This window comes from Centroberyx affinis, unplaced genomic scaffold (assembly GCF_046629955.1).
Source record: "Centroberyx affinis isolate AG114_WGS23_722 - 3 ecotype Tasmania unplaced genomic scaffold, CSIRO-AGI_Caff_v1 ptg004048l_1, whole genome shotgun sequence".
NCBI lineage: Eukaryota > Metazoa > Chordata > Actinopteri > Beryciformes > Berycidae > Centroberyx > Centroberyx affinis.
Window position 1 is genome coordinate 1 of NW_027281844.1, and position 12,974 is coordinate 12,974.

Here is a 12,974-nt window from a genome sequence, read left to right on the forward strand (position 1 = left end):
GCTACCTTTCCACGGCCACCTACGAGAAGACGGACCCCTTGGAGGTGGAGAGGCAAATTCGCCTGGTGCTTTTTGGCTTGTGCGTAACCATCGCCGCTGCTACCTTTGTCGGAGGTGTGTATTCCCTCCTCTCCCTCCTCCGGATGAGGAGAAAAACCTCGCTGTGTCTCATCGTGGCTTCCATGTCGGTGGACGACCTGCTCAGCGTGGTCCCTCTCTCCCTTTTCATGCTCCTCCAGTGGGAAAGAGACGGAGGTGGAGAGTCGGGGAGCCTGTGCACTTTATCGGGACTTCTCTATGTGTTCCAGGGTGTTTCTAGCAATATGAAGGCTTGCCTTATAGCAGCCTACACTTTTTATGTTACAAAGAGATTTGGAGTGCTTCAGTCTGTCCGCCGGCCCTTGAGAGTGATGTGGGCCATCGCCGCTGTGTGGGCGGTCAGCCTGGCCGTCAGTGTGTTACCTTTGTGCGGATGGGGCAGCTTTACACCGGCCTCTCTCGGCTGTTTCCCAGAGAGCGACAGTTTTTACATTCTGCTGCTTTTCTCTTTATATTCCCTGTGTTTCTGCGGCTTGTTGTTTTTCTTTGTCCCCCTCACCTACCAGCTGCTGTGCTCCAGGGAGCCCCAGAGGACACTGCTCTACCCGAGCTATTTGGAGATGGCGAGAGGACTGAGTGGCTCCGCTCCCCTCTGCGATCTCCCGTCCTTCTCCCGGGACAGCCTGAACAAAAGTTTCGGTGCCTATAACGAGCTGAGCCCAGGCTCGTTTGGCACAGGGCTGGAGCTCACGGAGAAGGTGGAGACCAGTCTGTCCCCGGCCTCTGACACCGGGCAGATGGATGCTGCTGTCGGGGACACACCGGTGGTGTTTGCACAAAAGCGCTTCTCCATGATCCTGGCGGTTGTTCGAGTTATTTTATGGATGCCAATGATGGTAAGCATGCAGCGTAACAAAAGCATAATGATACAGTAAATTAAACCAAAAGTAACAGCCCCATAACATTTAGAACTAGGCATATACTCTACCATACAAATGCCCATCTTACAAAGTCATCCAATCCAGTTTGCAGTACATCTGCAAACTGAGTGAGATATTTTTTTTTACCTGTTTCCAATGCAAATGAACTCATTTCAAGTTGATTCAAGTGTTATTTTCTTGATACTGGACGCATCTGTCCCATTTTGCTTTGTTCCAAGATACTGACACAATCTGGCACAGTTGCCTATTTCACTTGTTTTAAGAAAAATAAGATTCCAAGACTGAATCTGAGACTAAATGCCTTGGTAAGAGAGACATGTTTTGTTGAGTTTCCCAAATATTTTCATGTCAAAGCTCCACCAATAGATACACACATTAGGCCACAGACTCCCATTTGATAACATTTTGTCTGAGGGATCCCCATCTGAGAAGACTTCTGTTGTTCCATATGATTTGGTACAGGACAGGACAACTACTGTGGGTGGGGAGATAATGGTGACAGTGTGGAATCTATGGATGAATCAGAATAGAGATTCCTATTTAATTCTCTCAGCGCCCTTTCTTGAAATGAAAAGAAAAAAAAAAAAAAATAAACCATTCCTCATTTTGCTGAGGGGCCCTGGAACCCTCTCAAGGACCGTTGGGCGTCCCTGGACCCCACTTTGGGAACCACTGCCCTACTGTACAGGCCTAAAGGACTGACATGCTTTCATTTGTGAGCATATTAAATTCATTAATCATGTGACACCTCTAAAATTTTAATACCATTTAGACATCTCACCATGATAAGCTGTCTCATTAAATGTTTGTTAAACACTGATGTTTTAAAAAATGAACATAAGGATTATGTATAGTTGCATGATGACATTGAATGATGACATTGAGTTGTGCTATTACACATTTTTTATGTGCTCAAATCAAAAAATGATTTTGAGTGAGAAATACTATAGATAGCAGGCCATGATGGACAAACAAAATGAGCTTTCAACATTGGCAACATTAAAAATCAGCAGAACCATATGAGCTGGATAATACAGATAATGTTGAAATATCACAGTAGCTCAGAAATAACTCAATTAGACAAGCAGGGCTTCTTTCTCTTGTGGATAGTTTTTTTTGATACACATATTTCTTGGCCTGCCTTTGGAGGTTTCCATTTCATTCCTCATGTCTGTGTGTGTTTCCATTGCCAATATCTATTTTCACATGTTCTACAATGTGCTTATTCTATGGAAGGGTTGAAGGACAATTTTAGTAGAACGTTGCACCCATTGTATATCCTGGGCCACAATGGTTGAGTCATACAAACATCCTTAATAAAGGGTGATTTTCTAGTAGGATTAGTCATTTAAAAAAACAGTAATTACGTTATTGCTATTTAATTTAATTAGGGCCACCATGTAACCATGTTACTCTTTGGCTCAGCATTGAAGAAAAAAATGCCCAGTATGGGTTTGGATCTGTGTTTCTTTCTTTTCATTTATTTGTCTCTCTACTCCCCACATCCTAATGCATATTGAATAGCTGACCCATGAATGAATCAATTTCCCCTGTCTTTCATTCACAGACTTTGGTGCTGGTGCGTCACACAGTGAATGCACGCAGCTCCTCCCTGGAGACGCTCAGCTTCTTTCTCACCTTGCTTGCCCCTGCGGTCACTCCACTGTTTGTGCTGTCCGAGCGCTGGATCCACATGCCCTGTGGCTGCTTCATTAACTGCAAACGGGATCGGACGCAGGAACCCTCAGGTAGACCGTGGCCTAACACAAATCTACTCACATTGTAACTTCAAGGGTAATGAGCTCCAGAGCCAATTGCACAGTGTGAAATATAGCCTACTTGAATTTTTTAGCTTGAGTGTGCAATGAAATTATAATTATTCTCAATTACTTTTTCTCCACAGTGGTGAAAAGGAGATTGGAGTTCAACCTCTCGTTCCAGCAAGGCTATGGAGTGTACAAGTTATCCCACGCCACCAAGTCTCATCACAGCCCGTCCATCGAGAAGCCGGCCTACCACAGCCTCTTTAACTGTGACTACCCTAATACCCGCCTCCATGCGCTGGAAAGCGGCGGGCTCTCCAGCTTGGAGGCCGATTTTGATTTCAGCACCACGTGCCCGGTGGACAGCTCCTCTCACGCAGACCTGTTACTAGAAGCAGAGGCCGGCGGAGGAGAGGCCCTTGCAGATTGCGCTCCGCTTCCCCACGAGAACCACGGAGACGATGATGACTTCCGCTGCGTCCCTTCCCTCTCTGGCCACCACCGGGAGCAGGACCACAATCTGACCGACACGTCGTCGGTGTTCGAGGAGCCGGAGAGGAGGCTGTCGCACGAGGAGTGTCGGAAAATCGAGCTGACGGACTGGGAGTGGTGCAGGAGCAAATCAGAGAGAACACCCAGACAGGTAGACCACCGCCCAGACATTGACCTATCACTCATGACAGTAGTCAGTGTATTAGGCTGATGCTGAACCATTAAATCACGTAATTTGTATCATTCTGCAGTTCATGGTTGGCATTAATTGAATTTTCCTCAGTCAGCACTCACCAGATACTCAAGAGATCGGCCTATTGGTTATTCTGTACTAGTCAAACAACTGTTACAATATTGCATGCAGCATCTGGTAATGTAACTGAAGAGGCAATTTACTTATATCATTCTGGAGTGATTAAAGTGCCTCAGGACCATAAAAGGGATGGATTTTCCATCTCCCTATAGTACCTGTGTGCAAAAGGAAATTAAATGCAGCCTTTCTCCAACCATTGCACCTGTCTGGCCTGGTTAGGCAGAAGTACAGAGATACAGACAGACACACAGCTGGTGGGCTAGGACACAGTCTTTACATAGCCAGCAAGTGTGTGTGTGTGTGTGTGTGTGTGTATGTGTGTGTGTGCGTGTGTGCGTGTGTGCGTGTTGTGTCTGTCTGAATGCCTGTCTGACTTTCTGTTTGTTGGTCTGGTGTCTTGTTTTTCTCTGCGTCTGTGAATATGCCTCAGTATAATCAAGCTGACACACTGGCAGTTGCGCATGTGATTTAGATAAAATGGTTAAAATCCCTTCTTCCTTAGCCTTTTTTTTCCTCCTCTCCTCTCCTCTCCTCTCCTCTCCTCTCCTCTCCTCTCCTCTCCTCTCCTCTCCATACAACAACATTATCTGTATGTCTGCTAAGCTTCAGTGGGTTCTGACTAATAGAGCAATTGATCAAGATACTATCATCAACATCCCATTTAAGTAACTAATGTCAGCCTGTCTTTCAAAACCAAAGAATCAATCAGTGTTACTCCACAAGCACTCTCACTGACAGGTCTCCCTGTTCATTTGATTCAGTGTTGTGATTTTTGGTTTCGAAGATTGTCTGTTTACGGTTTCAGGGTCCGTCTTATGTAGATGTGATTGGCGAATGGAAAGTTAGCTCTCGTTATACATATATTATATGTGTGTGTGTGTGTGTGTTTGTCAGTGTGTGTCCATGTGCTTTTGAAAAGATGGAATGAAAATGGAATGAAAAATGAAACAGAATGCACTTTTGATACATGTTTTAGACCACCCACTCACTTTCCAGAACACACACACCCACACACAAATGTACACCCGTACACAGGACGCAAGCAGATGCAAATTAGTGTATTTGTAGGGTTGCTATGTCTGTGTGCCTTTCATGTATGGATCCTTCTTCACCCAGTGTTTTGCTCATAAATTTATATGCACAATAATTAGGACCACATCAGTACTGAGGTCACATCAGTGCTGTGCAGCTGCTATCCACTGATCCATTTCTACATTTCTGTCCTCTGCACTTTCTAAACATGTATCCGAATGCCAGAACTCTCTCTGTGTTTTTTGTTGGACACCGGGTCCCAAATGAATTGTCTAAAAAGGACAAAATAGTAAATGCTTAATGCTTAATGTTTAATGTATCCTGGCAGTGGAGATAATTGACACGGAGGAAGGAACAGCCTCACTCTGTTCCAGAGAAACAGCAGTGCAGCCACAGGCATTACCTTTGAAAGTGACAGTAATTGCGAGTTTCTGAACAATAACACAATGAGCTTGTAGTGAACTTGCAAAACAAACTGGGACATGAACACAGAGGCTGAAAACATGCAGACATGTGCTCTCTCTCTCTCTCTCTCTCTTCCTCTATCTCTCTCTCTCTCTCTCTTCCTCTCTCTGTCTCTCTCTCTCTCTCTCTTTCTCTCTCTCTCTCTCTTTCCCTCTCTCTCTCTCTCTTTCTCTGTCTGTGCTCTACTTAAAAGTCTGAAATGTTTTGGTTTGAAAATTGCCAGAGGGTGGAAAATCCATGGAGCATGCATCTACAGCTAGGCTTTGGCACTCACTTTGCATCATGTATAAGTTTGAGATGCTGACTGCTGGCTTGTTTGTGTGCATATGTGTGTGTGTGTGTGTGTGTGTGTGTGTGTCCTACTTCTCAGTTTCTTATTTGGCAAACTCTGTATATTATTTTCTTTTGTGAGTTGGAGGCTTATTCATTGATTGGGATTAGTAGAATACAAATACAATTATATGTGCAGTTACGCACTGCATGCGCGCGCACACACACACACACACACACACACACACACACACACACACGTACACACACAAACCAAACAGCAGATGAAAGACAAAAAAATAACAAAATAAAGTCACACCCACCCCCCACCCACACACACACAAACAACAGATGAAAGTCAAGCCTAGATGGTATATGTGATTTATAGTTTCCTGGCAGTGTTTTGTTCCTCGTTAGCAGGCTAGATGTCATTACCCAGCGTCTGTCCTCCTTACTGTCAGCCCCTCTGGCCTTCAGCGTCCACAGGGAGAGGTGGAATTAAAGCTTAAAGACATCTTTACCCTCTCTGTGACTTTATACACTCTGTTAGCAAGCACAGACCTGGGGGCGCGTTCACAAGCCCTCCCTTTCTCTGAGGGCAGATGGAGATCCAATGGGGACTCAGACATAGGAAAACGATCGGTAGAGAAGATTGAAACCGTCATATATAAATACAAGTCATATGCACGTTTTACTATAGCAAGAAATAATTGCGAGAATTGCTAAAAAGCTGCACCATTCCTAATGATTACAAATGGAACCATCTAAAATTACCCAGCTGTCTACATTTACACTGGCGGCAATTTCTGTCTCTGCCTCTCTCTAAGTCTAAGTCTCTAAATCACCGATAATTTGCTTCTCCGATCATCTCTCACATTTTTTTTTCTCACATTTCACTTTCAACTCTGTTCAACTGCGTGCCTCCTATTTTTGCTTCTTTCCTTATTTTTCTATTTTTGTACCCCCTCTCACCCCCCACTGTCTGTGCTTCCCGCGCTGATGGGATCTGGCCATTATCTGATTTTATTGACAATGTGTTTTCAGCTCAACACGGCAGGCTTTTGCGCTCTTTCTTTCTCTCTTCCTCTCTCTCTCTCTCTCTCTCTCTCTCTCCATTCACATCTCTCTCTCTCCATTCACAATGTGGCAAAAGGAATGAAGTTGTTAATGCAAGTGTCAGGGAGAGATGGAAGATTGACATCCTCTTTATTTCTATTGTATGTTGCAGTCACAACCAATCAGATCATTAGATTGAAATAATCTAAATAATTTAGACGGCTTAGTGAGATCTGCCAGAGTCTCCCTACTGTCACAACATATGATGCTTCTCCTCTCCCCTGCTAGCAATATGCGTTTGCTCACACACATCAAGATGACAGACTCACTTTGATGCATGGTGAATTAAAACCCATGAAATCAATATGATATTAAAATGGGAGTGCTATAAATGGACCCTCTAATTGAAAAGATGGCTTATAGAAGAAGCAACATATTCAGAATAAGATACCTCATCAACAATTGAAAACCTTTCAAAATGTGTGATTATTTGTTTTTGATTTGATTGATGCTATGCACATTGAAAACGAATTAGTCACTACACCTACTCAACATCTTTTAGACCCAGTGCCAGCCACCGTCTTTTTACTATGAACCTGAAAGGTTTCTAGAAGCTTCTAAATGCACTTAGCCCTACCATGTAATTTTACCAGCAAAGTGCTCTTCACAGGGGCTCTCACATGTAAGCTTCATTAACTCTTGGGATGTAAATGTTCGGTTAACACATTCATCTCCCTGCCATGGACACAATCTAAGCTCAATTAGTTTGAACAGAGGGAACAAGAAGCAGAAAAATACTTGTAGGTGATGTAAAGTATGGCACACTGTCTACTTCCAGTCAATAACACAACGATGAACAGCCAAGAGGGAACAAGATGTTAAAAATAATCATATTCTCACAGGGAATCACAGCTGTCAACTTCATAAATCAAGATGTGGTGCTAGATGTAGACATGAAAGCATGTTCTTCACAGTGGCTGTGGTGTGTTTTTGTTTTTTGCCGTGCAGCGGTCGACGGGTGGTCTGTCGATCCCCCTGTGTGCCTTCCAGGGCACCGTATCTCTGCAGGCACCCACAGGGAAGACCCTCTCTCTCTCCACCTATGAGGTCAGCAGCGATGGACTCAAAATCTCCCCCAACAATGCCAGGAAGGTAACAGCACTCACTTCAGTCTCTTCTGCTAAATGGCATATCATTTTTGAGCAGGGCTGGGTTCAGTTATATAGGTATGAACGTGAGTGAGAGTGATTATCTGTCTATTCGTATTAGCCCTGGACTAGTGACCGGTACAGTGTTTCTCTGCTCTTCTGCCCAATGCATGCTGGGATAGGCTCTAGCAGGAATAAGTGGGGAAAGAAAATGAATGAATGAGAAGGTTGGCATACCCAAACTGCAAAGAAATAATTGAGAATGAATGCAACATGTATCATTTAGTCTTTGAGATTCAATGAATTGAAAGTAAGTTGACCTCTAGTATAGTGGCCAGAGATAGGCAATTTCCAGTCTTTTCAAGGATGGTTAATTACAATTTTTATTGATCAAATCAATTAAATGAATGGAAGAGTTTGGTTTCTGAACATCTGTTGCATACAACAACAGAGAAGCATTTTTCTTTTAAAGCTAGGCTACTATCTGGAGTGACGTTAATGCAAAAAAAACAAAAAACAGACCAAAGTACACCTAGTTAACAGTTTACTGCTGTCAAATTGCTGCCTGTGGCTATCAGAATGGCCACAGCAAAGCAGCAATTTGTAATCTTAATACACACATTACCTCACATACACCTGCATATACATGGCTGCCAAGTTTAATCTGGATTCACAAACTGCTCTGACCTATATTAATGAAGCTACAGCACGTTAAGACCCAAGTAAGTTAATGCTGGACTGGAGTCCACTGTTCAATGAATTCTTGGAGTGAATTACTAAGAAAGTAAGATAATCTTTCCATGGGAAGAATGTTCAGTATTTTAGCTTATCACTAGAGCTGCATGATCTTTGCAATGATTTGAAACATTGATTAATCATGCCCATCCCCAGTGTAGTACAAGATAAGAAGAAACTTTAATCTGTAGCATAAAACTCTCTGCCTCTCCCTCCAGGTGGAAGTATACCGCTCCAAATCGGTTGGTCACGAGCCGAGTGCAGACGACCCCGCATCAGGAGGCCAGGCCGGGGATGTGAATGTTGGCGGGGTGGGGATGGGGATGGGGATGGGGATGGAAATGGAGATAGGGATGGGAATAGGAGCCGGGGTGGGGGACACCAACGTCAAGATCCACCTGGAGGTTCTGGAGATCTGCGACAACGAGGAGGCCATGGACAGTGTCTCCATCATCTCCAACATCAGCCAGTCCTCCACCCACGCCCGCTCCCCGTCGCTGCGCTACTCCCGGAGGGAGAACCGCTTTGTCTCCTGCGACCTGGGCGAGACGGCCTCCTACTCGCTGCTCATCCCCAGCAGCGGCAACCCGGAGGCAGACAGCATCAACATCAGTATTCCTGACACAGTGGAGGCCCACCGGCAGAACAGCCGACGACAGACCCAGGAGAGCTGCGGGTATCGGGAGGAGATACAGCTGCTCAACGAGGCCTACAGGAAGCAAGCTGGGGACAGGGAGGAATGACATACAGGACGGCAGGAGGCGGATCTCAAAAGGCAAGGAGGAGGTCAAAATGCACCACTGACTGAAAAGGCTAACAGACAAGTAGACTACTAACGGTTACACATTCGCTTCTTTCTGATCGCTATTGTAATGGGACTGACAGGTGTAAGAAATGGAGACTGCGCTTAAGACTGTTATCATAACCTGTCTGCATCCTCTCGTACTTCCTCCGCAGATAGCATTAAGACAGCAAATACATCTTCTGTCCGTAGAGTATGTGAAGATAGATTAGACAGTAAAAGAGATAGTGACAGAGATAGTAGTAAATTGTAGTGAGAGAGCGAGAGAGAGAGGAAGGCAGGGGAGTAGGAGGGAGAGAGTATTCCAGCTGCGACTCAGTATTCCTGCCAAGACTTTTACCATATGGCTCATCATCATAAAAGCGAGGGACAGAGGGGGAGAGAGAGAGAGAAATTCACTCAGACATCGAAGGGAGGGGCGAAGGGTTCGTTCGTCACACGTCTGACATGGAGCTGCTCCTCCAGACTACGTCACCAGTGACTCAATAGGGGGGGTCACCTGACCCATGTGTCTGAGTCATCCTCGTGTGTGTTTGTGTGTGAGTTTTTATGTGTGTGTCTTTGTGTTTAGCTCGCAAAAGCAGCCTTGCCCATAAGGATGAGGGTGCCGGCTGTAAGAGAATAACGCACAAATTTGTATGTTTGCGATAATCTGCTGCCAAATGTGTTCATATATTTCCCTGATAAGTATGTGTGTTCGTTTGTTATTATGGAAATGTGTGTTTACCATTGCACCTAGCTTTGTTGAGTGTTTAACATACATTGTAGTATTCATGTTGCTATTGTCATATGAGAGAGACCACTATCCATGCCAAGCCCCAGAAAGCAAAAGGAAAGGAGGAAGAAAAGAGAGGGAAAGAAAGGAAAGGCAGGCATTTGAGAGAGACGGAGAGAAAGCGAGTGATTTTTTTGCAAAAGAGGTCGAGGGGATACTTATGCAGAGCTGTTTTCTGCTTCATGTACATTCAGTGCAATTTAAATGAGTGACAGTGTGCATATTTTACCACAGTAGGCAGCATATGAATGTGCATTCCTGAACCACTTTAGGGATCATCTTCTCTGCCCTCTCAGTTCACTGCCTATCTAATCAGTGAGTTACCTGGGCCGCTCTTTTCCATCTAATACATGCATAAATCCAGGACTGGAATAAAATATTCATAGACATATTGTGTATTTCAGTACCGCTTTGAATGGTGATATGGACTGTGGACACCTTCAAGAAGAGCATTAATCTATATTCTCTTTTGCAGATAATATAAATATATTCGCATATCCACACACATGCACATAATTACACATGTGCGTGCACATACAAAAAACAGCAACATAGTTAAATAGGTGTTTCACACTAATTCTCTTGACTGTATATTTATTTGAGTTTGTATTATGATTGTGTCTTTTATATACAGTATGTTGGTTATTTGGGTGCTCGCCCTTCAACACATGATCAGCACTTTGTCGACTTCTTTCGCAGGCTTTTGAATTGTCTCTTAGCAAAGGCCCACTTCATCAGTTGCGACATGTTTTATCCTCCATAAGAATGTGCTCATTAAAGATTTATACCAGAAAATTGCCTCCAACAAGACTGCGTTGCATTTCTATTTAGAGTGCTCCTGGGCAAAATGTATATTAGGAAAATAATCATGTACAGTCGTATGAATCATAATGAATGTAAACTTGTATTAAGCCAACATCATGCTTTTATAATGAACAGAGACCATTTCAGCCGTTAACGGTGCCAAAGGTTTCAGCTGCACACAGCTTTATCTCTTCAGCCTAACAGAGTGGAAGCAATTAGATAATTTGCTCACTCCCATTTCCAAACGGTACCAAAGTTCAACTCCTGGTCAAGAGACTGCATTCTGATAAACCAGTTTGATCAATAAACAGTTGTTTTCCCTGTTTGTGAGAATTAAGAATTGCACATCAGTTATAATGTGTTGCATGTTTAATCATTCACGTCAACCATCTGGACTGATTTATTGACACACAATTACACAAATAGAATTCTATAACATGCTTAATAGAAGCAAATAAACAGCAATAATTAACTAGTTAAGAGACTGACCTAGATAGATATTGTGTACAACAATCCTTTTTGTTGTGCCTCAAGGATGAGTGATGTGAATCCACAACAGCTGTAAGATATTTTTACTGTCCTCTTATTAGTGCGTACAGATTCAGATGACATAATATCAACAGTAGAGACACATTTTACTTGTGTTTTAGGGAGCTTTCACTACCTTACAATATTAACAAGATTTTCTACATGTGTGTATGTACAGACATTTGGAGGTATAGTCTTTGTGGAAGGAATGTAGAGGAGAGGAGGAAGGAGAGAGGGGTGGAAAAGCAAACAGCAGGAGAGCGGGAGTGAGAAAGAAAAAGGGAGAGAAGTGGAATACAGGAGCAGTGAATACAAAAAAAATATTTTTTAATCATAAAAGCCTCTGGCCTGCAGCTATTTCTGATGTTTTATCAGTTCTGTGTGATCCAAGGACTTTCACCTCCCACTCACAACCTCACATTATGCTGAAGCAATAGCAGGTAAGCCTGCATCAAAATGGCACCGTTTGAGATCTTTAGATTGGCACTGTGTCTGCAGGCACCTTCAATGAGTACAGTATGCATTATTGAATATGTAAGAAAAAAAAAAATCAGAAACAACCCATGTTAAAACATGATGTTGCTTTTCATCTCAGTTAAATAATTCATCAGGGTCAGAGATCGTTTGTGTGCATCACAGAAAACAAAGTGTGCAGAAACACATGGAGATGAGTGGGAGGAGGGGGCTCAAAGCATATTAAACAGTCCTTTCTACCTTTTATCTCCTTTTGTTTCCACAACCCCTCCACTACTCTATACGCTCTCTCCCTCTTCTGTATGATTTCTCCCCCACCGACCTCACACATCTCACCTTCAATCCCTGCGCTTGTTATACCCCCCTCCTCCCTCTCGTTCTCCACTATTTTTCTGCTCTTCTCCTCCACCTTCTCTCTTCTTTCTCCAACTAATTTTCAGTCGCACTCCATTTCCCCCTCGGAGCTGCGAGCCACAAGCTGGGATATTGATACGGCTCACATGCTGCAAATAATGACAAACCGGAGATAAAGGTATTGGCAGCAGAAGAGAAACGCTGCAAGTGACTTCTGATTCAAACAAAAACATATAGATGAAGGCATTTTTTTTTTTTTTTTTTTGACATTGAGCCTTGAATAATTCTGATGTGACTGGATACAGCAGAGCCAGATAGAGTGATATGACGCATGGGGAATGATAGATGAATATGGTACAATAAAGAATAGGCAAATTCAGTAATTATAGGAACTCCCTTTTGTTCCATATGATACATATGATTCCATAAATGTGATCATATGCAATGTGGACAATACTCGTAATCATAGACAATTTTGTAACTAATTATCATCCCTGAGATTATAACACAGTGAATCATCTGGCAGCAAGTCACATTGTTTTCTCCCATGAATTTGGGAGGGAATACTAGTTAGGAATTGCATTTTCAAATTTTGGGAAGTATATTTTTCTTATTCTTTAATATTTTGGACATTCTAATAGAATTTCCTCTCTCTCTCTCTCTCTCTCTCTCTCTCTCTCTCTCTCTCTCTCTCTCTCAAGGGTTAAGATTAGGTGTGTAGTGGTGAGAGGTAAAGTTAGGAGTTAGGAGTTAGGGGTTAGGGGTTAGGGAATGAATGTAGTCATTGGGAGGTCCTTACAAGTAGAGTGCAGGCTACACGTTTACAAATAAACGTGTAGGCTATGTGTGTGTGTGTGTGTCTCTGTGTGTGTGTGTATGTGTGTGTGCCCATCAAACACTGAGCAAGGTACATAATATGGCAAGCCGTTGTAACATTTATTAGCCTGGCCGGATTCTCATTACTAGTTAAAATGATAATTTAA

The 12,974-nt window shown here is 43.2% G+C and overlaps 1 protein-coding gene across 1 annotated transcript; it reads left to right on the forward strand.

Annotated features, from left to right (window-relative positions):
* Nucleotides 1–5: 5 nt before the first annotated feature.
* Nucleotides 6–8,997, forward strand: LOC139663556 (probable G-protein coupled receptor 149; the record flags this gene model as incomplete). Its single annotated transcript, XM_071542261.1, has 5 exons — nt 6–935; nt 2,548–2,728; nt 2,884–3,386; nt 7,380–7,523; nt 8,473–8,997. Coding segments are annotated over 5 exons (2,283 nt in total), but the record flags the coding sequence as incomplete, so codon positions are not given.
* Between the last annotated feature and the right edge of the window lie 3,977 nt (nt 8,998–12,974).